The sequence below is a fragment of the Anser anser genome (assembly GCF_964211835.1).
Source record: "Anser anser genome assembly, chromosome: Z".
NCBI classification, from domain to species: Eukaryota; Metazoa; Chordata; class Aves; order Anseriformes; family Anatidae; genus Anser; species Anser anser.
In genome coordinates this window covers 84,723,446-84,751,214 of record NC_139723.1, presented here as the reverse complement: position 1 = coordinate 84,751,214, position 27,769 = coordinate 84,723,446, and the positions used below count along the sequence as shown (strand labels likewise).

Genomic DNA, 27,769 nt, shown 5'->3' with positions numbered 1-27,769 from the left:
GCAGCAGCTCCTTAAGATGGGCTTGAAAGTGCCAAACAAAGCTGGTGATGGTTTGTAGATGTTTGTTTTTTCTGAAGATGTGCATTTGCAAACCTGGCTGATTTCCCTGCTGGTTTGGCCTAGGAAAGTAGGGAGAAGGAAATCATAGCTGCAGGGTATCATACTGGTTGCTTTGGGAAGGGGGATTAGGTTAGGGACAGTATACCCTTGCTTGACAATTGTATTGTCATACACAAGCGTCCTGATTTGCTTCCCAGCTAAGTAGTGGCTGTTGAAGTTGTGTCTTCAGTCTGGAGAAGGCTTCCAGGAAAGCTGTCCATCTTCCAAGAACAAGGGGATGCCTTTCCCCCTCCATCTGTGATTGCACAAATTTGGCTTCTGGGGCAAAGGAAGGAAAAAAAAAATTTTTTTAATGTGAACATCAGAACCAAAAGCTTAATGTGTTTTTTATATTTCCCCCAGTCTCACCTCAACAGTGCATCAGTTTCCATGTCAAATATTCAGTCTCTTGGTCAACGTGTTTTGTATGGTTGGGTCCTGAAAGAGGGGGCAAATGGCCTGAAATGAAGGCTGAGCCCATCCTACTGAAAGACAGAGATAATGAAGATGTCAATCTGTAGCTAAAGCGCCTGCTGCATTAACAAGCAAATAATGTGCAGATCTGATCTAAGGGGTCAACCTACTTAATATATATTCAATTACGAGATACACATTGGATCTCTAGGGTCTGACTTAAACTGATAAAATGTAATCAGTACCCCCTGGAGGAGGAGAGTTTGAGAATCTGATCACAGAACTCTGCAGATTTCCCATCTTCTGTGTCATTATTTGGTTGAAGATTTGGAAAGGAAAGAAAATGAAGATGAAAGGAGGTCATATTTTCAAATTTGACCATTGAATTTAGGCTTCTGAAATATATATTAATGCTTTGCATTTACCTTTGGGTGTTCAGAAATTCCAATACTTCACTGAGATCACTGATTTTTTTTTGACTTTAAAATAACTTTTATTATTTTTTTCTTGTGCTTTTAAGACTTGTCTGTGGAAACGCATGATATTTACATAGTGGTAAATTTCATTCTGCTTCTACATGATATAAATGTTTGCAGACATAGGCACTGCAAACATTGTATTTTTGCCTATGTATTTGCATAATAAGATTATTTATTTTTTAAAAGTAGGTCCAAACTATAAAAGAGAGTCATTTTGTCATTTGGGGAAGTCTTAATGAGTCATGAGTCATATTGGTTTGAAGACTGTTTCAATGGAGTCCAAAAAAAAAAGATACTTGGTCACAGAAGACCGAAGTTATTTTGAACACAGACTATTATTATTATTATTATTATTACTGTATTATTTAATCCCAACAAAATGAGCTATAGCTTCATGAAGTAAAAAAGAAAAAAAAAAAAAAGGAAAATAGGAAGAATAATTTTGGAAATCAGTTCATGTGATTAATAGTATCCAGATGATATAAACCAAACTGGAATCTGTTAATGAATAACTGGTCTTTTGGCATGAGGAGCTGAAAGCTTGTGAGTGAATTGAAAGCTGTTTATGGATTGATCCTGACAAACATGGAGCTCATATGTTCAAGAGACTGAACAACTATATCTACACTGATTAACTCAGATACGCCATTATAAAGAAATGTGACTAAGTCAGTGCAGTCTTTAATCTACAACCACTTAAACCAATAGCACCTTGATTACCAATTTAACTTGAAAAGTTTGCTTGCAGATGCAAACTAACAGCCTGTATAGATGGTAAAATTTAAAGATGTCTTTAAATTAGGTGTTTGCCCTGCTTCAGTTCCATCCATTTACTTACTCATTAATTTATATCAGCCGTTAATAAGTAAGATGAACATCAGACCTAATGAATCAGACTTCATTGACTTAGTCTGACTCAGTGAGGTCTTGATAACTTAAATCCCCATGTAGCAGCTTTGAGTTTATAAGTAACAGTTGTTTGTGAATAGAAGCACATCATTAAGTTTTGAAACAGTGGTAGTATGTTTAGTTGTCTGTATTTTAGAGGTCAGTTTTGAGTCCTGAATGATGGAAGAAATTATGATTTTATTTATAATTATTATTCTTCTCCAATTGAACACCATTATCAGGCCACCATGCTTTCCAGGAGCTAAGTGGGTATTTGCTACTGTCATATGTGCTTCACAGGCTTTTGGGAGATGATAAAGAATGAGCAAATTGCCACATTTGTTTAGCTTTCTCTTACCTAAGACAGCATCTCAGCCAGAGGGTAGCCACTGCAGTGGTGCCTGGTTGTTGGTTTGTATGGGTATTTAAGGGTATTTAGCTCCTGGGCTAGGTTCACACCAGCTTCTGAATACAACATAGACATCAGGCTCCTGAGCACCTGGAAATACCCCTGTGCATGCACATCTGACACCTGCATGCGAGGAAGTGTTGGGAGACCAGATTGTGCTCAGTAGTCCATGTCAGCTCATTTTAATGTGTGGTGGTGTCCTCAAACTGTACCTCCAAATACCTCTGAGGATTCGGTCTAGAGTGACCTGCCCAGGTTCTCCCAGAAAGCTAATATCCAAACGGGGGTTTGAGTGTGGATTTCCTGCCTCTCTGAGTAAACTTCTTAATAATCAAATTAGTTTTCTTTTTTTTTTTTTTTCTTTGCAGTTGTGGAGGGCAAGCAATGATGTGGAAGATTTAAAATGCTGACAGATCGTATATTTGTAAATCTAATATTATATTTCTAGCACAAATATTCAAGCTTTCATTCTTTGGTAAATTAGTTTGTACTTACCCCTTCATCTCGTGAAGAATTATCTTACAGCATGCTGATGATGTTGGTTTGATTGCAGTAATAAATTTGGGTTGTTTGTTTTTGAGGAGAAATACTGCTTTACCTTTTTGTCTTTCTCCTTCTCAAAGGCTGATGAATTCTTCGTTGAAGCAGTAACGCTGAAGCAGGTGAGGAGGGTGAGGATAGGGCATGATGGCAAAGGAGGAAGCAGTGGCTGGTACCTTGCCAAAGTGATAGTGAGGGAAGAAGGACAGCCAGAAAGCGAGGCTGTGGAATTCCCCTGCTACAGGTACTGGAAATAATGCTTGTGCTTGCAAATCATGCCTCCAGCTATGCATTTGCCAACCTTTAAAGAGCCTAGCTATTGTTCCAAGACTGGAATTTTCTGAGCACAGCTTAATCCTTTTTATTTATGCATTCATTTATTTTTGCTAAGCCTGAAAGCAAAGAGTGTGGATTGGGAGGTTTAAGATACTGTTAACTCCCCTTACCAAATGAACAGCAATCTGAATTGTGAACTTTTCAGCAATTAGTTCAGTAATATAGAGAATTTCCAAAAGGTAAAACACAACCTTCCAGTCCCACATAGAGTGTCACTGCAATTGCCTGTTGCAGAAACACACTCTGCAATCTGCTGCAGTTTGCTAGTTTTATTGCATGTGAGGGACAACGTTTTGCTCCCTTGCATGCACATCCCATCTTTCCAGGAGCAATGGGATGCTATTTTTGTGTTGAGAGAATGTAAAATTGTTATACTGCCATCTTGAGAGCTCCTTGCATGAAGGGAAATGCATATTATGCAGACAGAGATAGTTGTAGAGCAATGGGTTGTAACTCAGCCCTTCGGGAGTTATAAATGTATTCTTCTCTTTCCCAGACAATCAAGTGGCCAAAAGAAATGTGCGATAGAGAGGCTGCCCATGGGGAGCCAGATGCAACATCCATTCTGGCATTACCTGGGGTCCTCCACACCCTAGCACAAACGAGAGATAACTAGGTGAAAACATAAGAGACAGCCATTTGGTGTAGTTCAGTGTCCTGTGCAGTCCCACTTGCCCTTGAAGAATGTCCTCCCTATAGGATGGAAATCCACTGAGTTCCACTTAACAGCATCAAGTAGCTGTTGCAAAAAGTCTTCTCCGGGGGAACAAGTGGAATTGTAAAATGCAAACACAATTATTCTTAAATTGCAAACAGGGGTAAACCCGCTAAGCTGGCTACTTGTCCCTTGTCACCATAAATCAGGCAGAACACCACTATAATCAGGGGAGTCAGCCTAATATAAAACAGGAGCCGGTCCCAGCCCCTCTGAATTGCTAAGCCACATCACATCAGAGAGCACATTCACTGGGGAGACAGCACTGAGCAGCAGATGCAATGTCATCTTGGTTGTGAAAAGCAAGCCAGCCTTTCCCTTTTCAAAGAACAAACCATGACGTTATGTCATTGCTGCCTTTTGATACATATTTAACAACCATATGTTTTACTGAGTTAAGCAACCCAGCTAGACAGGTTTTTACTTGGACATGAAATGTCCACGTGAAGAGCTGTTTTGCTCAGATCCTTCAGAGATATTTCCATGTCTAAATGCACTGTGCAACTGGCTCTTTGTAAAGATTTCATTTTGAATTGCCTCCTTTTTTGGCTGTTTATGTGTCTTCCCTCAGCTTGGAGTGATGACCCTGTTCCCCCTAGGTTTTCTCCTGTGTATCAGAAGAGTCCACAGGGTGTTCCCCTCAGGCCAGGGACTAAAAAAAGAGGAAGAAAAAAAAAAAAGAATAAAAAAGGACTTTATCCCCAGGATATATAGGGTGCATTCAGGCTCCAAGTCGCAAACGATGGAATTCCACTCTTCTTACCTTTCTTACAGTCTGTTTTTCCAAGTAAGATCTGTGCTGTTCGTGCGGCTTTGTTTGCTGTCCTTGTGCCAGCATTATCTCCTCCCCTCAGATTGAGAAGGTAACATGACTGATCACCTCCAACCACAGGGGATAGCTGCTCCCTACCACTATCTTTGGTGCCTGTGTCTCTGGGGAGACTGGGGCATCATCGCAGTATACGGGTGTCGTCATGGGTTCTGGAGATATCTGAGGGCGAAGGTGCTCACCCACTGCATCCTCCATCTGAGGGATAAATGTCTCCATGACCTGCAGTGTTTGGATGTTCCCCTCCAGCTCTGTGGGCCAAGGACAGCTTACATCCTCACTGCTTTGGCGGGTGCTCAGAAGGACCTTCTTTGCCTGCTTCTTCAGAGCCAAGAGGCTGAAATAGGCTTGTCCAAGAAGAGCTGCCTTCTTTTGGTGAGCCAATGCAAGTGAGGTTAGTTAGCTAATACAAGTCTCCATCCAGGGGACGCTGAGTAAGCTTCTATTTCTGCTTGGCCAGTCTCTGGCCAGCCAGTGGACATGCTGATGTTCTCATTGCCTTCATCCCCAAGACCTGATTAACTTCCACTCTTCCACGTAGCACATTTGCATGTTCTGGAGGAAATAACTTCTGCTGCTGCATTCTTATTGAAAGCTGCTCTTGCAGACTTGCTGCAGCTTAGCTGTTCCTCTGAGTCAGCTAGAGGACAAAATGCCTTCCAGCAGGAACATATCTCACGTGTGCAGAAAGCTCCAGAGGCTTCTTACCCCTATAAAAACTATTCAGAGGCTTCTTACCTCTATAAAAACACATACTACGGCAGAGAGCCGTCTAAACAGCTTCTACTATATCTAACGCCCGTAGGATATCCATATAGATCTTCACTACATGTGACTCATTGAAATCTCTGTTCCTGCTCTTTAAGTATTCATATGCATGGCTATGTTTTGTCTTTTAATTTGAAAGCTTTTTTTATGGTTCTATAGGAACATCTATAACCTATAATAGTCACAACAGTTCTATGAGAAGAACAGTCTTCATTTTACAAGGGAGCCAACAGAGATAAAGAGAAGCTAAGTGGATTAAGCGTGAATTTGTGTCAGGTTCAGGAAGAGCATCCAGAAATAATGACTCCCAGGCCTGTGCTTTCAACTCTTAAAACAGTTGGCTGTGAAGAGAAAGGCTTGTAGCTCTTCCTAGAGTCAGTGATATTTAAAGCGGTCATTTGATCTGTGCACACAAGGAGAAAATGTAACTTCTCCAAGTGTTATTTACAGAATTACTATACCTCACTCAGACGCACGGCAGTATTATTCTTCCCTTATGAGCACACGATATTATAATATCCGTGTTTTTTGGAACTGAACCCTGAATCATTCAGTGATACAGTCGTACTATACATACCTTATAGTAGCTGATGTGAAGTAGTTATTGTGATAATAAATAACACTGAAAAATTTGAAATGAAGGAGTTCAACTTTTGCCCCAGAAGTGGAGCCAAACCTTTCCAAAGCTTAGAACTGAGTGTTTCAGTTTTCAGTTTGTTCTCAAGGCTCTGTGGAAGTCCAGGAATGGACTAGTTGACATTCTTTAAAATAGCCTGTTTTTCATAATATTTATATCCCAGACAGAAACAAATTTTCAATCAGGCAGTCATGAGTTCATGATAGGATAGAATTTTTTATGTTATAAATCATTGCAGCTCTACTAAAATCTTCAGTGATACTTTGTTACATTTTTTTTTTCTAAGCATATGGACTGCAACATCCTAATTTTTCTCCAGCATAAGGGAATAACATTAATTCTCTGAAGAACAGAGACTATGAATGGGATGATGCACTAGGAGGTCCCTGTAAAAGAACATTTATTCAATCAGATGCCAAAAGTGCTCATCATACAAAGGAACCAGAGAAACCTCCTTGTGTTGCATTAAATACTCTGCAACTTCTGTCTATTTTGTACATAGTTATATACATGAGTTGAATTTAAAGACACATATGCAGATATGCTTACATGTCTGAATTTATCTGGGTGTGCTAATCACTCTTGTTGCACATAGGCTCTTATCTACAGGATTTCAAATGCTATATGTGATACCATATTACATTTTTCCAGTGCTTCCCTGACTCTCTGATCCTCTAGAGATTTGTGCTGGAGTATCTTTCATGCTGTATTTGTGTCCACTTTGGGTTATTGGGCATGCAATAACCCTGTAAAACCAAGTATGTGACACAAGATGCATGCACACCATTCCAAAATCTGTACTGGTGTGAGAACTACACGCACTGAAATTGCATGGAGGCTTGGCAAAATGAAAGAATGTTTTGACAGGTCTTTTGTATTAGGAATATGATAGCTCTATACAGAAAAATACCATTTTCTGTTGCCTGATGTGTTTATAATGTGTCAATCCATTTGTGTTCAGTGTAAGACTATAAACCCCTGGTTGCAATCTGCTGCTCAGTGATATGCTTTTGGAATTGTGTTGGAGTAAATTTAGGATATTGCAACATATGTGCTGAAGAAAAGGAATACAATTGCATTGCTCATCCAAATACTTTCTCTGTCACTAATTAGAGTCATATTCTTGAGAAAATAGTACTATTCTCTTGGCTGAAAAAAAAAGTAATCAGCTACTTCTACAGCAGCAGCTTTAACCCACTTCTTCCAATCCAAACTCCTTCCCTTGCCATCAGTAGCTGCCAATGTTGGTAGAGGGAAATTATTTACCTAGGGATGTGTCCTCCTTTATTGGATTCCTGACTGCTGAAGCAGTTAGCATTTGTTATGCTGCACACAGAGATCTGTTTCTTGTGGAATGCATTTTCATCCTGCCACCTTGGTGCAGAAGAGATTCATCCTGCTTCATCCCACGTTTCCCTAAAACATCAGCAAATAGGGTGACAAAACATGTTTCCCTAAAACAATAGCGAAGGTGACAAATCAGCAGCATGTACACTGGCAGCAGAAACATCAGCTTGCAGGACCCCAAAAAAAACAGCACCAAGAGAGCAGAAGTTTATTCCACCTTGTGGGCTTCTGCCCTCATGAAAGCCATGTTCAGTGGTCCTGGGGTGGTAGAGGTCAGGCTCAGATTTAGTTGGTCCTCCCAGTTAACTTCCATGTGTCCAGAAGAACCTTGACTTTTGGGATGACGTGATCCCCTAGCCATTGGATACCTGTCCAAGGATGTGAATCCTGAGCCAACATCAAGAACTACATGATACAAAGGTATTAAGGACCAGTTCTACCAGGTAAAAAATAATTCACCCACCCCAAAAGTGTCAACTCATGTAAAGTCTTCCTCTTTTAGGACTTGATGTCTTGGCATGCTCCTCTTCTGCCCTCCTTGCACTCCACCCTTGCTCAATTCCTGATATTAGTTTGCCAGTCTTCCCCACAGATTTTTCTGCTCCTGTAACCCTACCATGCCTTTCAGCCTCCACCAGGGCATGATACCACACCCAATGTCCACATGTTGTGTGAAACCCTCATGCTGATCCCCTTAGCTTTTAGCCCTTTTCAAGCCACCTGCACATGGCCACCTGCTTTACAGAGTGAAAGGGAAGAATACGGGGTAGTCTGCGTACCCGACAACCAGCACAAGTGTATAGGAGAGCTGTGGAGGTGTGTGTCTCTGTGGTGGGGAATGTATGCACCTCTCTTTTGCATGGGGACTTTCTTGCTACTGCTTCTGGGACTGGCTGTCTCCAGCTCCTGTTTGAATTTCTTTCCTGGTGCTGGTTTTCTGTGTGTTTTCTTTGGGCAAGTTGGGTGTGGGAAGGGAGAGGAGACTAAAAAGATAACATTCCTTCAGATGGATGAAATGGACACCTGGCACATCCTCCATATTACAAAATACCTGCCTACCTCCCGGTCACTATGGAAAGTCCAAGTGGTCATGACTGTAATCTGTTTTTTTTTTTTTATTACCAGCGAGATGCCATAAAGATGTTTGATCTAGCTATCAGTGGTATTTGTTCATGTCAATTCACTGTTTTCCTTCTGTTTGGCTCATCAGCAAAATCAAAGGTGGAAACTTAATTGGGAAGCCAGCCTCTTTTGTGGTGTGAGGGTCAGCAAGGCAGAGGACGTGTGGCATGGGGCCACTGCAAGAAGCCTGTGGTGCATCTACACTGCATCTCTTTGTGCTGAAGCAGGTTGTCTGTGGTCTGGTGTCATCCACATAGCTCTGTGGCCTTCTTTAAAAAGAAGTAACTTCTCAGGATTTGTTTTTCCATTTCTAGTTCTTGGAGTTGTTATAGCAATTTAAATATCCTGTGTGACCTGCCAGAGCTTGCTTTGCTGTTTTTCATGCACCCTTACTGGTTTTAAGTACTGTTTTTGACAGCAAAAGATGCTGCTGTAGACAGCTGTGTACTTGGGCTTTCTGTGAACTGCTCCTGCTCTCTTGGCATAATATCTGGGGACAGAAATGGCCCTGCTACACCAGTGTGGGAAACCTGACCCTACACAGATGTTTATGGGAATAAAATGTGTGCTGCAGCAGTCTGGGAAAAAGGGTTTTTTGAAGTGGAAAGTAAGAAGCTTCTACCAGGACATTTGCTGTATGCCATACAATGATTGCTGTATGGCATATGATGCATTTGGGGCTGTGAAAGGGACATCTGTGGAGGTACCAGTTTAGCAATTTGTTCCCCCTCCATTTTCCTTTTGGATTTTTTTCCCTTGAGAGTGTGGCTACATTATGCTTTGTGCCTGTCTCCTCTTTTTGTCTAGTCTAGTCAGATCATTAAATAAATACTGAGAGACAAAGGAAACCCTTCCTTTTGCTGGTACCAGCTATCTCCACAAACCCAGCCCTGAAAATGGGAACAAGAAAACTCAGCTCCCCTCTGCTGAAGTAAGAAGGTTATATGCTTATCTGTAAGAAAAGGAAAAGAGATGATAAACTAGAGTAAACAAACACTAGCCAGAAAAAGAAGAAAAAAAAAAAAAAAAGGAAAAGAAAAAAGGGTTTCTGTAACTTTGATGTCATAAAGATTGTAATCATGGCAGCTGGTAATAAAGGCTGCAAGTATTTCCAGTCAATAACGGCCAATGCTTTCAAGAAACCGAGACTGCCCATTTACAGAAATAACTTGTGACTACAGAGCTTGATCTTGCCAGACAGATGGAAGTCACAGGCGATGCTTATCTACTGTGCTCTGAGCAGGGCTCTGGTGATCTCTCTTGGAAAACTGTAGGTTGGAAGTGCGACTGCTGTAGGGTCTGGTCAAGCTCCTGCAAACTTCACAGAAATATGGAACCATGTAATAATGTCATTTTGACTGTGGTGTGGATTTTTACTATGTATGGAGCCAGCCTAGATTTTAAAAGGTCTAAAAGGTCCTAATTATTCAAAAATAATTTATTTTTTGTAAACCAGATGGCTTGACAAAAATGAGGATGATGGTCAGATTGTCCGAGAATTAGTGCCTGCTGGGGAGTCACCAATGCTAAAAAGTGAGTTTAGCTTTGAAAAAAGAAGATCTGGATTTGAGCTGTGTATGCACATAATTACTTGTTTTATTCTACCTAATAATTCATGTCAGTTCACGACACTTCAACTGGGCTTTTTTTTTTTTTTTGCCATTCTTATGCAGGGAGCTGTAGTAGGTCACTCAGGGGAAATGCCTCTGACCCTTAAATCCCAGCTTATGAGTGGAATTAAATTACATAAAAGAGAATAATTGTTACATTACATATGTAGAAAAGAACTGTGATTTTTAATGTTCTGATTTGTTGAAGAATTGTGGTTGTTTTTGTTGTTGGTGGTGGTTTTATTATTTATTTATTTATTTATGGTATAGCTTTCTCTGAAGGATCTTGAACTGTCACTGTTTTGTTAGAGAAAATTCCATTGAATGATACCGTGTTCCTGGAAAATGTTGACAAAAAATTACACTGACATATTTCTAGAAAACTAGCACTTCAGTACTACAATTTTCTTTAAAAAAACAGTGCTTACTGAAATCAGGTTGAGATGCTTTTTGTTTGGCTAAAAAAAAAAAAATCAAACCTGTTGAATTAAATTGCAAGTACAAAAAAATTGGTGAAATCACCCTACTTGCCTAAGCTCATTTTTATGGCTGGGTAATCATCTAATGGTAAGAGGGAAGAAGATAAGTTATTTTCTGTTTATTAATGCAACTGTTACATCTCTTATATTTTGGTGGATATCTCCAAGATGTGGCAGCCACCTTGTGTTGTTTGCATGGCTGAAAATGTCATTCATGCATCTGTTTTTTGTACATTGATCTCAATTCAGATGTCAGTTATCACATCAGCGTGAAGACAGGAGATATCCCAGGTGCCAGCTCAGACTCCAAAGTTTTCATCAAACTTTACGGTGAAAAAGCAGACACCAGCAAGGAGCCTCTGCTAGTCTCTGATAATGATCTAGGCAATTATTTTGAACGTGGTCGAGTGGATGAGTTTACTCTCGACACGATGGATATTGGGAAGGTAAGAATTAATTGCAGGTGGCTCTGTGCTTCATGCAAGTGGCTGAATTCAGGATCAATATATAGCTAAGGACTGAGTATGATGTAAAAAGCTCTGACCTTTACATCGGAAATTGAGAAATGCATGTGGTACAGACTATTAAATTGGCAGTCTAGGGTATGTGCTGGCATGTGAAATGCCTGTTTTGAGATTATTTTCAAATATATATAGAAATTATTTGTGTACACAATGGAAGAGCAGGGTGCCAGGAGAAGTAGATTTGTATGTATTAAGTAAATTCTGTTTTTGTTTGTTTGTTTGTTTTGTTTTTCCTGCCCTCTTGGTTTTTGTTTGCTTTTTTTAAAAGATCAACCGAATACTGATTGGACATGATAACGTGGGTCTCCGGTCCGGCTGGTTCCTGGCCAGTGTCCAGATCACGGTTCCAGTCCAGGGAAGGCAGTACATGTTCCCCTGCAACCGATGGCTTGACAAAGATGAGGCTGATGGCAGGGTGGAGGTGGAGGTCTACCCAAGTGAGATTGTGCCCATTGAGAAATGTGAGAGAAGACACATTGAGAATAGTGTGATTTTTTTAATAGATAGGATTAAGTTTGTATTATTAGTTTTCTTAATGACCAGGACACCCCTGGGTTAGACATCAAAAAGTTCCTGTCCCAAAGAGCTTATATTAGTGAGGAAAGTAAATTTTTCTTTTTTTTTTTTTGTTTGTTTGTTTGTATTTGTTTCTTTGTTTTGTTTATATTTTTTCCTAAAACAGTTGGAAAAACACTACCAAGTACTCCTTCTCCTGTTCCCATGTGTCTTCATTACAACATCAGTGGGCTCTGCCTTTTTCACCCTTATGAGTCTTTCTGGACAAAGCCTGGACAAGCACATATCCTGTCCTGCCTGTATTACCACATAGTTTGATATATGTAGACTAAATCCATACTGCTCATTTGACTTATATCAGCAGATTTGTTCTCTTTTAAGGCTAAGGTTAAAATTTGCCTTGGAATCATCGGAAAATATGCGTTTTTCCTCTGTTCTGTGTAACTCCCTCATGTTACATTATGAACATCATGTAACCACTCTATAGTTAATACTGAAATGAAAATCCATTTTAAGGCTCTATTTTGCAGCCTGTTGACACTGGCTTTATAGTTGTAGAAGGGAAAGCTATTAGGTTAGTGCTCAGTGAAGAGTTGTGCTATCTCTTATTTCCTTTGGATAAGAGCAAATGCAGTCACCTCAGCTACATGGTCATTTGTTAAGACAAGGTAATTTAATTTTGAACCTAAGCCCTCAGGATCATTTTATATGAGCTTCTATTCTGATTTAATTGATTTATTTTTGGACTAGTGATAAACTACGAGGTGTCTGTAGTTACTGGAGATGTGCGGGCTGCAGGCACCAATGCCAAAGTCTTCATGCAGATTTACGGCGAGACTGGCAAAACCGAATTGATCATCTTAGAAAACAGATCGAACAACTTTGAGCGGGGAGCCACAGATATCTTCAAGGTATGGTGAAGACAGTCTTTGCTGCTTTTGTGAGGGGAAAGATATGACAAGCCCATACAGAAATATTGTAAGAATAATTGGCCCAATCATCAAAGTAATTGACTTCAAAAAAATTGCCAGGTCTGTTGGCATCTGCTGACTTCTACATCTTTTTGAGGAGCTCTGTATTTCACGGAGTGACTTTTATATTCTCAGGGACTGATAGCAAAGGTGTCATAGGAAAACATAGCCCACTAGCTGCTTTTGTTTACCTTTCCTTTCAAAAGGAGATACTTAGGCTGGATTTCAAAAGATTGTAAACTTATATTTTGTGCCTGACCACGTCATTGTCCCTTTTATTTATCCAGTCAGGAAAAAGGAAACAAAATATAAGAAATTCCAGCTTTGCCTCTAATCACACATGTCATTTATGACAAGTACAATTTTATAATTTTAGGACAAGTACTATGCAGGCCCAATCCAGCATAGATTTGCTGCTGTAATTTCTGCAAGCATATGACTGCCCCATGGTTTTTACTACCTATAACATTAGTCCAACATGCACAGTACAGTCATGGTGTGTAAGGTGCACAATATGCTCCTCCAACTATCAGTCTGGCCAGCATTTAAGTCTGTACAGCAGTGTCCATAACTCCTTTAGAGGAATGCAACACTAAGCAGTGTGTGAGCCAGGACCCAGCTAATCCAGCAAGAGATCCTGGACTGACAAAGCTGACCACCACAGTGTGGTTGGGCATCTTCTGCTGAGTCAGGCCTGGCTATGTTGGGCCACCATCCTCTTCAGGCTTGCTTGCTCACTTGCTTGGTTTCTGTTTCCAAAGAAACTGAGATTTGAGGCAAAGGAATGGTCTTGGTTCTTGCCCTGATGTGGGGTCAGAGTGGGACAAGATGTGCTGTCAGGGCATGTCAGAGCCACATCCTTGTCTAGTGATGTAACCTCAGGAGGCACCAATATCTGGACAGTAAAGAACAAAGTCCAGATGGAAGCCGAATGTAAGGCATACCTGTTGTAAGTGTTAACAGCACAAGGATCAGCATCGAGGTGCCTTGAGGTCTCTGATCCACCTCAGCACAAAGTTACGCACCTACTTGCAATCTAGTTGAGTAATCTGCCCTGAAACATCAAGACTGGGATATCCTTCCCGTTGCCAAAGGTCAACAGGGTTGCCCTTCTCACGAGCTTTTCTATGTTTTTGTATTGTGTATTTTGGAGTTCAGTTAATCTCTTCTTGCCCCAGTTTGTTGCTTTTTAGAATGGAGTTAGTGATGTTTATCAATTTCTATTGAGTTCTTTGGGACCAAAGATGATTAACACCTTATAAACACTTGCCTATTTAAAACTCTTTATAATTTTAAGATTGTATTTCTCTGATTTTAAAGGAAATAATGAGGAATAAAGCCAATATCAGATTTATAATGAAGCCATATGTACAGTCTTCTGTTTACATAGCTATGTTTATTATCCTCTCCAGCATGTTTATTGCTGGACTTTAAAGTTATGACCATTTTCTGTGTTGGTGTTTTTTTGTTGTTATTTGTTGTTTTTTTTTTCTCCTGTATGTGCAAGGCAGAAGCTGTGAAGCATTAATAGACATAGCCTCTAACTCGTTCATGATATGAATATTTACAGAAAGATATAGACAAGAATAAGATTGTGTGAGCTAAATGTTAATAGGAAATGTCATCAGTTATAGACAGGGAATGCAGGATGATTGCAGCAAATCTAAGAGTAAAGAAGTATAAAGAAAAATGCATTCTTTATGCCAGGACAGCTGGATCAATTTTAGTTTTCTGATAAGCATCTTGTGTACAATTGACTTTGTTTTAATCTACTACAGAAAAGAATGCTTCTAGACTGAAACCTTTTTGCCAAGTTGCCAAATTTCAGCCTGAAACAAATGTTTGCAAGTTTTGTGACATATGCACTTTCTATCAGCACAAGCAATCATCAGAAACAAGTGATTGGTTGTTGAAGGATTGCATGGCATAAAAGCCTTCGATCCAACTTCATTAGGTAATAATACAGACAAATAATCTAAACCAACAAGGTTTTGTATCTGCTATATTGACTAGACAGATGGAAATCTTCCTTCTTATTCAGTCTTCTGTCACTGATGTATTGCAATCATGAATGGATTGTATCCTCTCTGCAACACTAGCAAAGTGAAAAGATACTCTTCTTACATCTCATTTTCCAGGTGAGATATAAGGAGAAGGACAGTCCAAATCCAAGGTCCACGTCAGAGCTTAGGTTATCTGAGTCCACGTTTGCTGCCTATTATTGCTCCTTACTTAGTTCATATATCATGCTAGACATTAAATATATCTTATTATTCCTTTCAAAAAGAACTCAGGCACCTTGGAGCTCATGAAGTAGTATATTTGGCATATTCACTTTTATTGATGATATGGAGACAATGCTGGGGAAGGGAGAAATGAAGTAGGGAGACCAGTAAGTAAGAATTCAGCTCCTATCCCATCCACAGTTGTTCTGGATGTCTTCAGATCAGCCTGTTAAGATGTGATTTGTTATTGAAAGCATAAAACAGGAAGGAGAAAGTAAAGGTAAACAGATTTAAAAAAAAAAAAAAAAGGCCTTATTCTCACTTCTCCAGTCAAGTAGCTGTTCTGGTTGATAGAGGTGATGCTCCTCATTTTTATGAATGCATTTTCTGAAATGAAGATGTTTTATGCCCTGTTGGGCGTTGACTTTCCTTTGATGGCAGATAGAGGCTGCAGATGTTGGCAAGATTTATAAGATTCGGATAGGCCACGATGGGAAAGGAATTGGGGATGGCTGGTTTCTGGAAAGTGTCACGCTGAAGCGGCTTGCCGTGAAGATGAATGAGTCTGATAAAAAGAAGAAGAAAAAGAAAAAGTCTGAAGAGGTGGAAGAGGAGGAGACCAAGGTGGAGGAAGTAATAGATGTCTATACGTTTGTGGCACACCGCTGGCTGGCTAAAGATGAAGGTGACAAGGAGCTTGTGGTAGAACTGGTGCCTGATGGGGAATCTGCCCTGGAGGGTAAATATCAGAGGGAATGTGCATGTGTGCGTGGATACAGCAGTTACATGAAGGTCAATAACCATGCTGCAGTGCTTTGCATGACCACTTATGGCTCCCCAGCCATCCCACTGCCCCAGGCCCACAACGTAGCTTGCACTATGGATTGGCTGATCAGCTCTGGGGAGGAGGACAGTGGTGAAACTGGAGACAGACAGAACTGGGAATATGCTAGGGAACTGCTACAGGATTCTCCAAGCCATGTCTGGAGAACTTGGGTTGTGAGTTCCATGATTTGCCACCGTAGCTGAGAGTTTAGAAGGTTCTAACTATTTGTATGGTTAATGCCAAGGGATAGAGAAAGATGATGCCCCTCATATTTTAGGATAGATGCAAGCGTTTTAATGCATTCCAGATAAAAGCTTTCTTAAAGCCAATTGCCCCAGTGTTTTTGGGTCACCCACTACTATGGTGAGGCACAGATCTGACGATATATGGCTATTTCTGGGGTCCTTTCATCTCTCTTCGCAATTTAACTTGCAGAGAACACATACGAAGTCCACGTTCTCACTGGAAATGTGTGGGGGGCTGGGACGGACTCTAATGTCTTCTTGAGCATCTATGGCGTAGGAAGAGGAGACACGGGTGAGCGCCAGCTGAAAAGGTCCAATAACCTCAACAAGTTTGAAAAGGGCCAGGTAATGCATGAACTCAATTCACTGGAGCAAGCAGAAGGGTGGCAGAGCTCTCTTAGTTATCATGCTGGTAATTCATTACTGTCTCTTCTCTGTGAGGCTGTTTCTTCTTCTAGCTTAAAGCTCAGATGTGTTTTATTTCTGAAATTTACATTTAAAGCAAAACACCTCAAAATATTTTCCAGAGGAAATCCATTTGAATAATAAGCTGAACACTCTTCTGTGTTGGAGCCACCTTTTGCATCTGCTTCCTGTAAGCATTCTGGTAACAACATTTCCTGCCAGGAATACTTGAAAACCACAAACTGTAAATTAATATTGGAGCACATTTGTGAGGCAGTTCAAGCCATGTTAGTATTTAGATTGCAAATACAATTCTAAATTCTTGACTCAACCAGTCAGGGAATAAAAGCAATATTGCATGGTGTGCTATAATTAGGTTATAATCCAATCCAATTAAACAACATCTCTTGTAAGTTGAATATTTGCCATAAAAATGCTTATGAACAAATAACCAACAACTATTATAGCCAGACATTATTGAAGGAATTATTTTGAATAACAAAAAATTATGGAGACAGTAAGCAGTTGTGGAAAACTTGCAATAAGACAAAGAGAGCCTAAGGTTGTTAAATAAGCTGTTAGCTGTGATTTATGAGCTTGGCACTGGTGAGTGTGCAACCTGCACGTGGTTCTTCATTCAGTGGGAAGAACTCCAAGCTGCAAATGTATTGCCCTCTGCTCTTGGGAGTAGAAACCCAAAGTCCACCAACAAGTTAATCACGTTAAGATGTTTAAATTGTTATCATAACAAGGCCCATCCTGTCACACTAATACTGTTAATAAATGAACCTCATGGTTGCAGTAAATGACAAAAGGAAAAAAAAAATCTCCAGTTTGAAGTAAAGCACATGGAAGCACAGATGAGAGTTTCCTTGGAGTTAGTGTTTGTGTCCAGTTCCAGAGTGAAACTGAAGGGAAATGCTAACCCTGAAAGGAATGAGATTTAAGAGAGATTAGTTAAACCTACAGGAGGCTGAAACTGAGATGAGGTAAAGAAAGGAATGAAGGGTTGTGTAGCTCCAAGGCTGTTACTCTATTGTAGGAGCCAAGTGAGAGTGCTAACGGGACAACCCACAGCTCTGGAGTTATTTATGTAGTTATATATCCACCGTACAAGGGAGACTTACAAGCACTTTTAATTTTAGTGGGGAAAAAATTGCCCTGGCTACTGCCTCTCCTTCCCCCTTTCTGGGAAGCGCAGTCACTTGCCTCTTGCCTCCTGTGCAGGTGGACGTGTTCACCATCAAAGCCATTGACCTGGGCGAGCTGAAGAAGCTGCGGATCCGCCACGACAACTCTGGTGGTAGCCCAAGCTGGTTCCTGGAGAGGGTAGAGATTGTTGACCTCAAGGAGAGCAGCACGTGAGCAGCCTGTAGCACATTTTCTGTGTGGTCAGGGAAAGGGGCTTTTTCTCAGGAGACTGCAGAACTGTGGGAAGGCAGAGGAGATGCAGAAGGACATCACTGTAGCTCCTCACCAGCTCACAGGGAGCAGGCATCCTATGGGAGTCCCGTGTCTTTGTGAAGTTGCAGTGAGCGTAGGGCCTTTCTGGGAAATCTCTGTGTGGGGTTTTGCTGTCCCAGCATCTCTGCAGTTTGGGAACCAGCTGTGTTCTGAAGGAAACCTCACCTTTCTGTTTATCCTGGGAGTATTCTCCCTCATGAAGAGGTTCCCTCACAGAGCCTGCAGCTGCATGCCTCCTTCCAAGGCTCTGCTCTGGTCTCACCTCACATTTCCTTTCTATTTTGTACCTAATGCAAAGAGCTGGGTCACAACCAAGTCCTGATCCCATGATTTTCACAGACAAAGCTTAAGGTGTTAGAAATCTTAAATACATGCTTGCCTTTGAGCTGGAACTTATTTAAAAGTTGCACAGTGCGCTGGTGGGTGGGACTGCTCATAAGGACCTCATGATGGGTCCACTCTTCATAAGTATAAAATGCTTGGAAGACTGCAGTTTTCCTTGAGTTACTTTACTTCTGGAAGTGAAAAGTAAAAGGATTTGGTCATATTGGGCTGGCAACTCAGAAACAGCACTTTTCAGTAAATGCTCACTAACCTGTTTATGGATTAAGTTCCCAGTAAATAACAAACAATACCAAAGCTCAAGGACAGAAACATGTATTATTCAGCTCTGAGCAATCTTTTTATTTTTTATTTTTTAAAGTAACCTCTGATCTGTGCATATTTATGTTATTAAAGACTGTGAAGTCCTGTGTAAGTGCTGGGTGCTGCTGTCATTCTTGTAGGTATTATTTTCCATGCCAGCGGTGGTTAGCAGTTGAGGAAGATGACGGTCAGATTGTCAGGGAGCTGGTCCCAGTGGATGAAGCATTTGTAAAGAAAGATTCGGAAAATGATGGCCAGTCTCTTGCAACGCTGGGCCTGGAACAGAAAGGTCTATGTTAGCCTTGTATTTCTTCCAGTATGGGGTTGAAAAGGAACCAAAGTATTAGTAGTGCTAAGGGCATTACCGGTTAGCGTTGGCTGGGCTGTAATTCAGCCCCAACCATGAAGTTTCCAGGTGTGAATGAAGTGTGAAGTGCATGTCAGCCAGTGAAGGGTGGACACTCCTCATTTTTGGGTGATTTAATCATCTTGCAAGATTGGACCCAAAGACAGAAAGCTAGGAGGATGGATCATGTGTTTAGTCATCATCTCTCAACTGAAACTTACATTAGCTGTTAATATCTAAGGCATAAATCCCAGCTATTTCACATGGTGGACTAGAATGGTTAAATGTTTTAACAAGAAACTGAGCAGAGAGCAAGCACAATCAGGGAAAGGGAAGAGACCTAAGTTTGTTTCCGTTTCCATCTTGCATCTGTTGTCTTCCAAATTAATTTTGTCTCTATTGTTCATAATTTTACACAGAAACCACAGAACAATGATACCTTCCTGGGTCTGATGTGGCAAGGTGCTGAATGCCCAGCACTTCCACTGGCTTCTCTGCCTGCAAAAGCTCTTAAGCTCTCCCTTAGCTCTCCCTCCAAAGGCTTTTGAATACATGAATAATTTCCACAAATTACATAGGACCTGCTGGCTGAGCAGCATCTTGGAAAACACATATCTCACTATAGCAGAAAGGTGCTGTTCTGGAAAACTTGAGCAGGTTTTTGTAGCTCAGTGAAGGCTATATTAGACTTTTCCATATTTCTAATGAATTTACTGAACTTGCTAGATGATGGTGCAGTAGGAACCTCCCTAATGATGCTGTTGTGAAGAATGCGTTTGTGAATATGAACTGTGTATGTCGAAGTATGCATATGTTCTGGTATGTGTTATGTGCACTTGAATTATTTGGTGCTATTAGAATAAACAGAATGTCCCCCCACCCCCCCCACCCCAAGAAATATTATTGTAGATAAAGGCAGCTTTGAGGAATCTTAGAGATGCCCAGGCAGCAAATAGGAAGGGTGAGCACATTTCTCATCTGTAAATATGCAGACAATGTTCTGAATGACTGGAGCAGCAGAAGACTGTGCAACCAGATAGCCCTGCTCACAGCATATGGCAGGAATTAGAGATTACAACATGGCTGCAATCAGTCAAAATAAAGCTCAAACCAAATTCAAACGTATGCAGTAAAAGTAGAATTAATTCCTGTTCAGACTTCACACTCTTAAATTAAGAAATTTTATCTGACAGCTAAATCAACTACATACACCGTGAAAGTGAAGACTGGAGACAAGAAGAATGCTGGGACGGATGCCAACGTCTTCATCACTCTCTATGGAAGTAAAGATGATACAGGTATGGCTCTATGTGATGGAAAGGGGTGGCACCTCACGGGTGGATATAGATGTCTGAGAAGACAGGTCACAGTCACTTTTTGCTTCCTCAATGCCCATTCCTCAGTCTTTTTTAAGACAACTTCATGTTCTCGCTGTCTCTGCATACAACATGATAGCTGGGAGCATACCACCAGCTGCTGTAAATCATTGCTGAACTTCGAGATGCTGATTTGCACCAGCTGCCGGTCTGAAGGCTTTAATTTCAATTATAGAAACAGCACAGTTGCCTGGGACTACATTGCTGAGCAGTGAATGTGGTGACTGATTTGCTTTCCTCAGCAGTGAATCAGCATGCTCCTGAAATCTAGCCCTGCTCTGCCTCTCCGAGTGGCCCAGGAGTATTTAATCAGCTGATGAGCTATGTGCAGGGACTCTGGTGGCTGTGGCAGAGAACCGAGGGGTAGGACCCCTTTCCTTAGCTGCAGGCACACAGCATGACAGCACTGTCCATGGGGCACAGCCAGTGGATCACTCAAGCAAAGAGTTTCCTTGGGTGCGGGCGTTGATAGAGGTTTGGGTTCAGAGGGCGGGGGGACAAAGCTCAGATCTCAAGATGAAAAGCCATTTTTCATGCTTTTAGCCATCTCCCTTGTTCCACTGCTGACATTCCCAGAGGATTTGTTTCACACGCTGAACAATGTCCTTTTGCATCACCACAACAGGGATAGTCAGCCTAAAGGCCTCAAAGATTAACAAGAACAAATTTGAGCGTGGGAAGGTAGATGAGTTTACAGTGGAGTCTGTGGACATTGGAGACCTAAAAAAAATCAAGATAGGCCATGACAATAAAGGTAAGATAATCTGCTTTGTAATTTAGTATTTCTATGGGGTTCAGCACATTGCTGTATAAAACCTCTTCCAAGACCCCAAATGTAATTTACCTTTTGGTGATGGATCCTTGCTGTCACATTGTCTGTTGTTGTCACAATCTTTGCTGTTAATGTTATTTAAAAAAAAAGGGGGGGGGGGGAGGGGGAGTTTTTCTTGTTCACCATGAGACCTACAAACTTGTCACATCTATTTATCAATATTTTTGTTGTTTTCATTATCAGGTGCTAACTGCTTTTCAGACATAGATGTGTCTCAACTACAAACAAGGGAAGCACTGAAAGGATACACTGATTCCTTCCTTATGGGGCACTGAGGGATAAGTGTTGATAACTTCCCCATTAATCCAAATTAATCTAACCAATGGAGTGAATAGAACTTCCACACGCACATCTTCAACTTGTTGCATATAGAAGTAAAGTGCATTAGTTCAAACCTGGACAATCCACTTGCAATGGTCTCTATGATTTCTACTCCATTGGCAAAAGAGGAAAATTTATTCTTGGAGGTCTGGAAGGCAGTGATTCATTTGCTGTTGTCTGTAAAGGTTATGTGTGTATCTCCCCAATCACAGGTAATTCAACTGGCTGGTTTCTGGAATGGGTGGAAATCGATGCCCCATCCCTGGGCCAATGCCTCAAGTTCCCTTGTGGCCGTTGGCTGGATAAATCAGAGGATGATGGAGCCATTGAGAGAATTATCTTCCCTGCAGAACTGCAGACAACAGAATATATCCCATGTGAGCAGAACACTATTTCCCCAGGATACGCCCATAATTACAGAAGATAAAATCTCACCAGTTCATGTTTTATTGGCTTGGCTTCTCCCCGGACTTGTCTTTGAGAAATTTATAAATACATAATATGCCAATTTCTCCAATTACTACAAGAAAGTTCCTCTGGGTTCTCTAGACTAATGTTTCCTGTATTTTCCAAATCGAAGTGTCATTAGAAGCTATGTGACCATGTACGACTGCCTTTTTGCTCCCTCTTGTCCTTTCATCTCCAAGTCCTTAGCTCATTTCATGCTGTTTTCCCCATCTCCAGTTTCCCTTTGATCTCCCTCCATGCTAATGTTGCTGTTTCTGATGTCAAAGCAGACACTTGTGGTTTCACTTCCTAGCCTTGGTCCCACCAGTGCCTTTGGCACCGTGCACCCCTCTCTTGCTGAAGGGCCCTCTTCCACAATTGTGTCAGTGTGGTGCTTTTCTGACAATGTTGCACCAGCCTGACTCTTTCAAGATTCTCCATTTTTCCTCAATCTTCACTTCACTCCCCTTTAAATTAATGTTTGGGGTAAACCCAGAGCTGGTATCAAGAGCTACTGCCTGCAGTTACTTAGTTAGATATCAACATTTACAGCTTCCCAAACACTCTTTCTCTGCCTCAGTTTCCTTCTTCATAAGTAATTGTAAGAATAACTACATAAAGACTGTCAACCACTTTGACTCCTTTTGACTGTCAACCATGGCTGATGCTGAAGGTCTCTTTCATACTGGCCAGCTATCCACATATCCACATACACGTATCCTGCAGTCTCTAAGCTAAAATCAGCTTTCTTTTCTGAAGACATCTGCCATTTGTACCTCCACAATGCTCTGACCAAGGTATTCCTAGTGTCTTTCTTTCCCTAAACTGTCTGGAGTGGAAGAACAGATGCTCTTTGCTCCCCTCCTCACTTTCATCAGTCTCCTGGAATATGACATAGTCCTTATGTTTGAAAGAATAAATTGGTAAATACAGTGAACATGTTCATGGGAGTGAGTGTAAACCAGAGACCTTGTACGTGCTTCTCAGCAGGTTCTTCCCTGTTATCCCAGTCAATACACATTTGGATGCAGATGTTGACTATATAATTTATTAATGTCCCAGTACATAACAATGATGTAATAGTTTCTGGAATGCCGTGCCTTTGAGTACACAGTGTATGTAAACCTGATTTTTGTCAGCAGTCCACGTTCAGCATGTGAGAATAGGTCTCTAGCAAAAGAGTCACACCAGACTCGGCGTTAGCTTAGGCAGTTTCCCCATTCAAACCATTCCCGCCATGCTATTTACTGCATTCTAGTTTCCTAACTATTAACCTGGTGGTTTCAGTGTGCCAGAGGTAACTAAAATGGTTGGACTTGTTTTATGATGACTCGTGGCCGATTGGTCTCATGAAGAACGAAAGATGAAAACATGTCATTGGCAGTCCAATTAAAAACACGCCTGTGGGGATACTGCTTTAAAAGTGCCATGTGTATGGGACGGGAGTCTGACAACTGAAAGTCGTGCTGCTAGTGACCTTGTTACGTGCTGCTTTGCTGATTCAGTTCTAAGTTGATGTTAATATTCAAACAGCAAAAGCAAGCACCACAGATTTCAGTAGAGAAAATCATTTTTAATTCATAATGCATAGCACGTGATTTTTGGTCTCCAGGATTTATTTTTTTTTCCCCTTACATATTGGAGAAACTATTCTAGTTTACCTGGAACACAGTAGAGCAGATTTTGTTGGATTGGGCAGAAAGAATATTAAGTACCTCCAGGCTGACTCTCTGTAAAAGAAAACTTCATCTCCGTTCTCCCGAGGGCTGTATGTAGAGAGCCTGTGTTTTTAATGAATGATTAGCCTCCGATATGCATAATCAGAGTTACTCCAACAGTAACAGACACCGTGCCAGAAACACTCCCTTTACCCTTCAGAGATGCTGAATCTGAAATACAGCACAAAGCACTGTTGTGTAAAGAATAGCAAAGATGACTGAAGTCGCTGCAGCGTAGGAGGGTGCAGATGACAAGCAGCTGAAAAGATCTTGGTGAGGGACATGAAACGGTGGAAGGTGGGTGGGCGGTGTATGGGAGAGGGACAGCAGGGATCCCGGTGATAGTGATGGGTGTTGAGTGCAATGCTTGTGGGTAAGCGATGTGGATACTGGGATTATGTCTGCCCAAAGTAAGGAGAAGCCCCTGCAGCTGATAGATGGTGCCCAAGTCTTACCTGACATTTACCACCTATAGATTTCAGAGAGGAGTTAAAAGAGACAGATGTTGGACTCAGCCTGCCAAATGGCACCCCTGATCTTACATGTAAGTCCTCAAGACACCGAGTGTCTGATTTCCCACTATTATCAATAGATGTTTGGTCACTCACAAGTGGTGGATTTGCAGAACGATTCAGCTAATCCTCATAAAGATGACTGCTTTTGCTTGTCCGTCTCTTTCTCCAAACTCCACTGACTTTAGTGATTACATCTCCTTTGGCTTCAAGGGAGATTTACACCTTTATTTGATGTGTGGACATCTGAATCTTGGTTTCTTAATTTGTGAGCTGAACAGCATCTCACCTTGGAAAACGGGTGGGAAGGGACTTGACTGAAGATATTCAGCAAGTCTGGAGCAGAGGCAGGAATAGAGTCCCATTCTTATTCCTGGGCCAGTCTTGTTCCTCTGCGAGTCAGGCTCCAGCTGGAGTCAGGACTGAGAAGCTGTGAAGATAGGGAAGGACAAGAGGGGACATCAGATCTTGGGCAATGGGACATTCTGGAGAAAACAAGGGAACAGAATCAGGAAGTATGTAGAGGCTTGATCCTTATTGTCCTGCACTCCCCACTGATCTGCTAGTATTTTACCTTGTTTGCCTGGGTGTTAAGGACTATGTGCTGTCAAAGAATAAGGTGATACTATGAAAAAACCAGATCAGAGTGGATAGCAAGGTGTTTTATTTCTTTTCCTTCTAATTGATTCTTATTACTTGTTCAGTAGTGAAAGAAACAGGAGTTTTTTTTTACAAACAAAGCTATCTTGAATATTTATATAATGCCTCCAGTTGGCTTAACTTCATCCATCTGGCCGGTTGCTCAAAAATTTTTCAAATCATGATTTACTTTAAGACTTGAGCTGTTGAAGTAAATTATCTTCCAGTAATTTTAGATGGCTGATATAAATATATGGAACACTTTCTGATCATTTGATAAGCCCCAAAATCTCAGTAAATGGACTTGATTCATGGTCATTTGGTTTTATAGGGTTAAAAGGAATTCCTCTGGATTCTCATAATACAGATGAGCATAATAACTAAATGAGCAGAAGTGAAATTACTACCACATGCTCTTTAACAGCTGATTTTTCTAACCCAGATTTTATTTTAGGAACATTCATCTGCTGCTTGCAAACTTTTAAAATTATCATTATTTTCTGCCACTTTCTAAACCAGTTGTTCCTTACGAGATCACCGTCTACACCAGCGATATCTTTGGAGCTGGCACAGATGCAGACGTCTTCATTGTTCTCTATGGAAGCGATGCAATCTGCACTCAGCAAAAATCCCTGTGCCTCAACAAGAGAGAGCAAAGAATGTATTTTGAAAGGAACTCAGTGAATCAGTTCATCGTGGAGGTAAAACCAAAGACATTTGCTCTCATCTTAGGTTGCCCTGAGGGGATTAGGAAGAGAAAATGTAACAAAGCGGGAAATTTTCCTCTTTTAAGGAAAGCTATTTGGCTCTTTTGCTCACAGAATGTGAGTTTAAATCCCTGTTCTACAACAGATTTACCATGTATTGGAGCAAATCACTTCTTATTGAGCAACTCAAAGTTAGTAGCAACTCAAAGTTATCAACACGCGGTGTCCCTGTGGCCTGAAGCCATGTTAAACCTTGTAAGGGCTGGTTCAGTTTTATCATGGAGAGGAGATGTACCCATGCAGAGACAGAGAGTTGCCTTTCCATGTCAAGCTGAGAGGCACTAATGAAAGGTCAATGCATAGGAGTCTTTGCATCTTCCATTCCCTAGACCATTCTCTGGCATCAGACTAAGTGTGTGCTGGGTCTAACATGTGTCCCTCTCTTTACCACCCGTATTTGCTTGCAGTTTTGCTTTCCCTCACAGTTTGTAATACTTTGAAATGAACCAATCTTTGAAGTATCTCTGAAACTAGGTGGCCTAGTATTTAAGATCCCTATGCATTGTTTCATGCTCCTGTTTCAGCAGATCATGCTGAAGTGTCTAGTCCATAGTGCTCACTGCTTGCAAAGTGCTCCATTTGGGTTGGATAGTCTGTATTTTGTTCTAACTCAATGGCAAGCCGAGCATCATGGTATCATGTTTTCCTTCTCTGGCTCCTCTGACAGAGAGATTGCTACTTTCCTGCAGGCACCAGGATTTTCTGAATACATGGACTAACTTTTTGAAAGATCTTATCAAGTGTTTACCAAAGTATTTGCATATGTATACAAATAGTAAACCACTGCATGTGAATGACTGCACTCATTTACATCTACAGCACTCAGCAGTTCCTATTCATAATATATTCCTATGGCTGAGAAGTTATCAGAGGCAAAAATACAGGCACTTCAGCCCTGGCCTGCTCTCTCGGTACTACTTAATACACTCACCTTCCTTCCCCGGGTGCAAAACTGACACTGACCTTGTAGAAAGACTTACAACTTCTCTGTGCTTTGAATTTTTTATTTGTTTGGTTGTTTGCTTGTTTCTCAGTAAAATAATTGAAGGCAAATCTTAAAACAAGCTTTTTAACAAGTTAAAATGATTCCAGCCCACATTGTTTTTGTATGGCAGGAATTGTAAAATAAACCCCCAGCGTGATTCCTTAAAAAAAAATAATATGACTTATTTTGGCGGAGCTTCCACAGAGGTTTTTAAAACAGAGGTTGCATTAATGCATAGGTATAAATCTTAAACTGAGTGTTATTGTTATTTCTTTTTTCCATAAGATTTATTTCAGGCTTGGCAGAATGTGAAACATCGGTACTTTTCTTATACGAAGCAAGTGAAAATGCAGTTTGTTCTCCAGATTTATAACATTATATTAACCTGTCCCCGAACTTCATTGTCTCTTCACCAGTTCCTCTTGCTGCAACAGAGGGGAAGGATGAGGCAAAATACATTCTTCTTTCACTTGCTTGTGTAGAGCCATAATTTGGAGTTCAATAGAACTTGTAAACAATTTGGGGATCTCAGGAAACACAAACTGAAATTTGTCCATTTGTTTTAGCATTTTTACTGCCTCTGCCATTCTGTGTTTTGCAAGAGAGGCACAAAAATATTAAAGACTTGTCTCAGTTACATTCCAAAGTGATGCTTTGCTGGAGATGCCTATAGCAGAGTAAAAAACTTTTCTTATTTAACATGAACCTTTCCTGTCACGCATCACTTCATTGCTATGTATTGATCGAAAGCCTCATTGAAAGATGAGTAGTTGGGCAGGAGGGAGGAGAAAGAATATAATTTCCCCCAAGTGTATACCTGAGTGCATGTGTGAGGTTTTAGAAATGAATTATAAGCATTTAATTATTTTGCAATTGATGCTTACGCTGTCTGAAGCCTTACTGAGCTGAGGAGTCTCCTAAAACTGCTGATGTCTTTACTTTAGTATGGGACAATTTTGTTAGCTGGGAAGACAAGGGAGTGGTCTCCAGTGGTGTAAGCTGAGAAGTTCAGTTTTGTAATGTCTCCAGGAACAAAATTTTCCAAGTCTCTGTGGAAAGCTGGATGTCCTTCTTCTATGTGAAAAGGAAGCTTGCAGTCAACATTGGTTTTTCAAAGGCCAACTGTGCAAAAGCTTGCACTGGAATCACCAAAAGGTATTGCTTAGCAGCAGACATATATTTTCCTGTTCAGGCCTTTGGAAGGAAAGTGTCTTAAATATAATATACTAGTGAAAAATTACTCCAGTAATAAGGTGATGTGTAAAAACATAGTAGCCATTTCATAAGGTAGTGATCCTGTTGACTTGCTCAGAATGGCACTTGGGTTCTGTGG

At 40.9% G+C, this 27,769-nt stretch overlaps 1 protein-coding gene and 2 long non-coding RNA genes across 3 annotated transcripts in view; 1 reads left to right on the top strand and 2 right to left on the bottom strand.

Moving 5' to 3' along the window:
* Window positions 1–27,769, top strand: part of LOXHD1 (lipoxygenase homology PLAT domains 1) — a 155,874-nt gene that overhangs the window by 71,610 nt on the left and 56,495 nt on the right. The window contains exons 14-26 of the mRNA XM_083816422.1: window positions 2,913–3,073; window positions 10,040–10,116; window positions 10,922–11,118; window positions 11,465–11,657; window positions 12,463–12,623; window positions 15,350–15,647; window positions 16,170–16,324; window positions 17,612–17,745; window positions 18,634–18,782; window positions 20,033–20,137; window positions 20,841–20,969; window positions 21,581–21,745; window positions 25,204–25,385. Coding sequence (XP_083672548.1) covers window positions 2,913–3,073; window positions 10,040–10,116; window positions 10,922–11,118; window positions 11,465–11,657; window positions 12,463–12,623; window positions 15,350–15,647; window positions 16,170–16,324; window positions 17,612–17,745; window positions 18,634–18,782; window positions 20,033–20,137; window positions 20,841–20,969; window positions 21,581–21,745; window positions 25,204–25,385 — 2,106 coding nt within the window. The remainder of the gene's footprint in view (window positions 1–2,912; window positions 3,074–10,039; window positions 10,117–10,921; window positions 11,119–11,464; window positions 11,658–12,462; window positions 12,624–15,349; window positions 15,648–16,169; window positions 16,325–17,611; window positions 17,746–18,633; window positions 18,783–20,032; window positions 20,138–20,840; window positions 20,970–21,580; window positions 21,746–25,203; window positions 25,386–27,769) is intronic.
* On the bottom strand, window positions 27–2,970 carry LOC310889238. The gene is made up of 3 exons (XR_014576472.1): window positions 2,785–2,970; window positions 469–584; window positions 27–378 (listed from the first exon to the last, which is right to left on the bottom strand). It is a non-coding gene; the product is annotated as an uncharacterized lncRNA (long non-coding RNA).
* Window positions 16,552–18,551, bottom strand: LOC310889239. Its single transcript, XR_014576473.1, has 3 exons — window positions 18,014–18,551; window positions 17,594–17,704; window positions 16,552–17,311 (listed from the first exon to the last, which is right to left on the bottom strand). It is a non-coding gene; the product is annotated as an uncharacterized lncRNA (long non-coding RNA).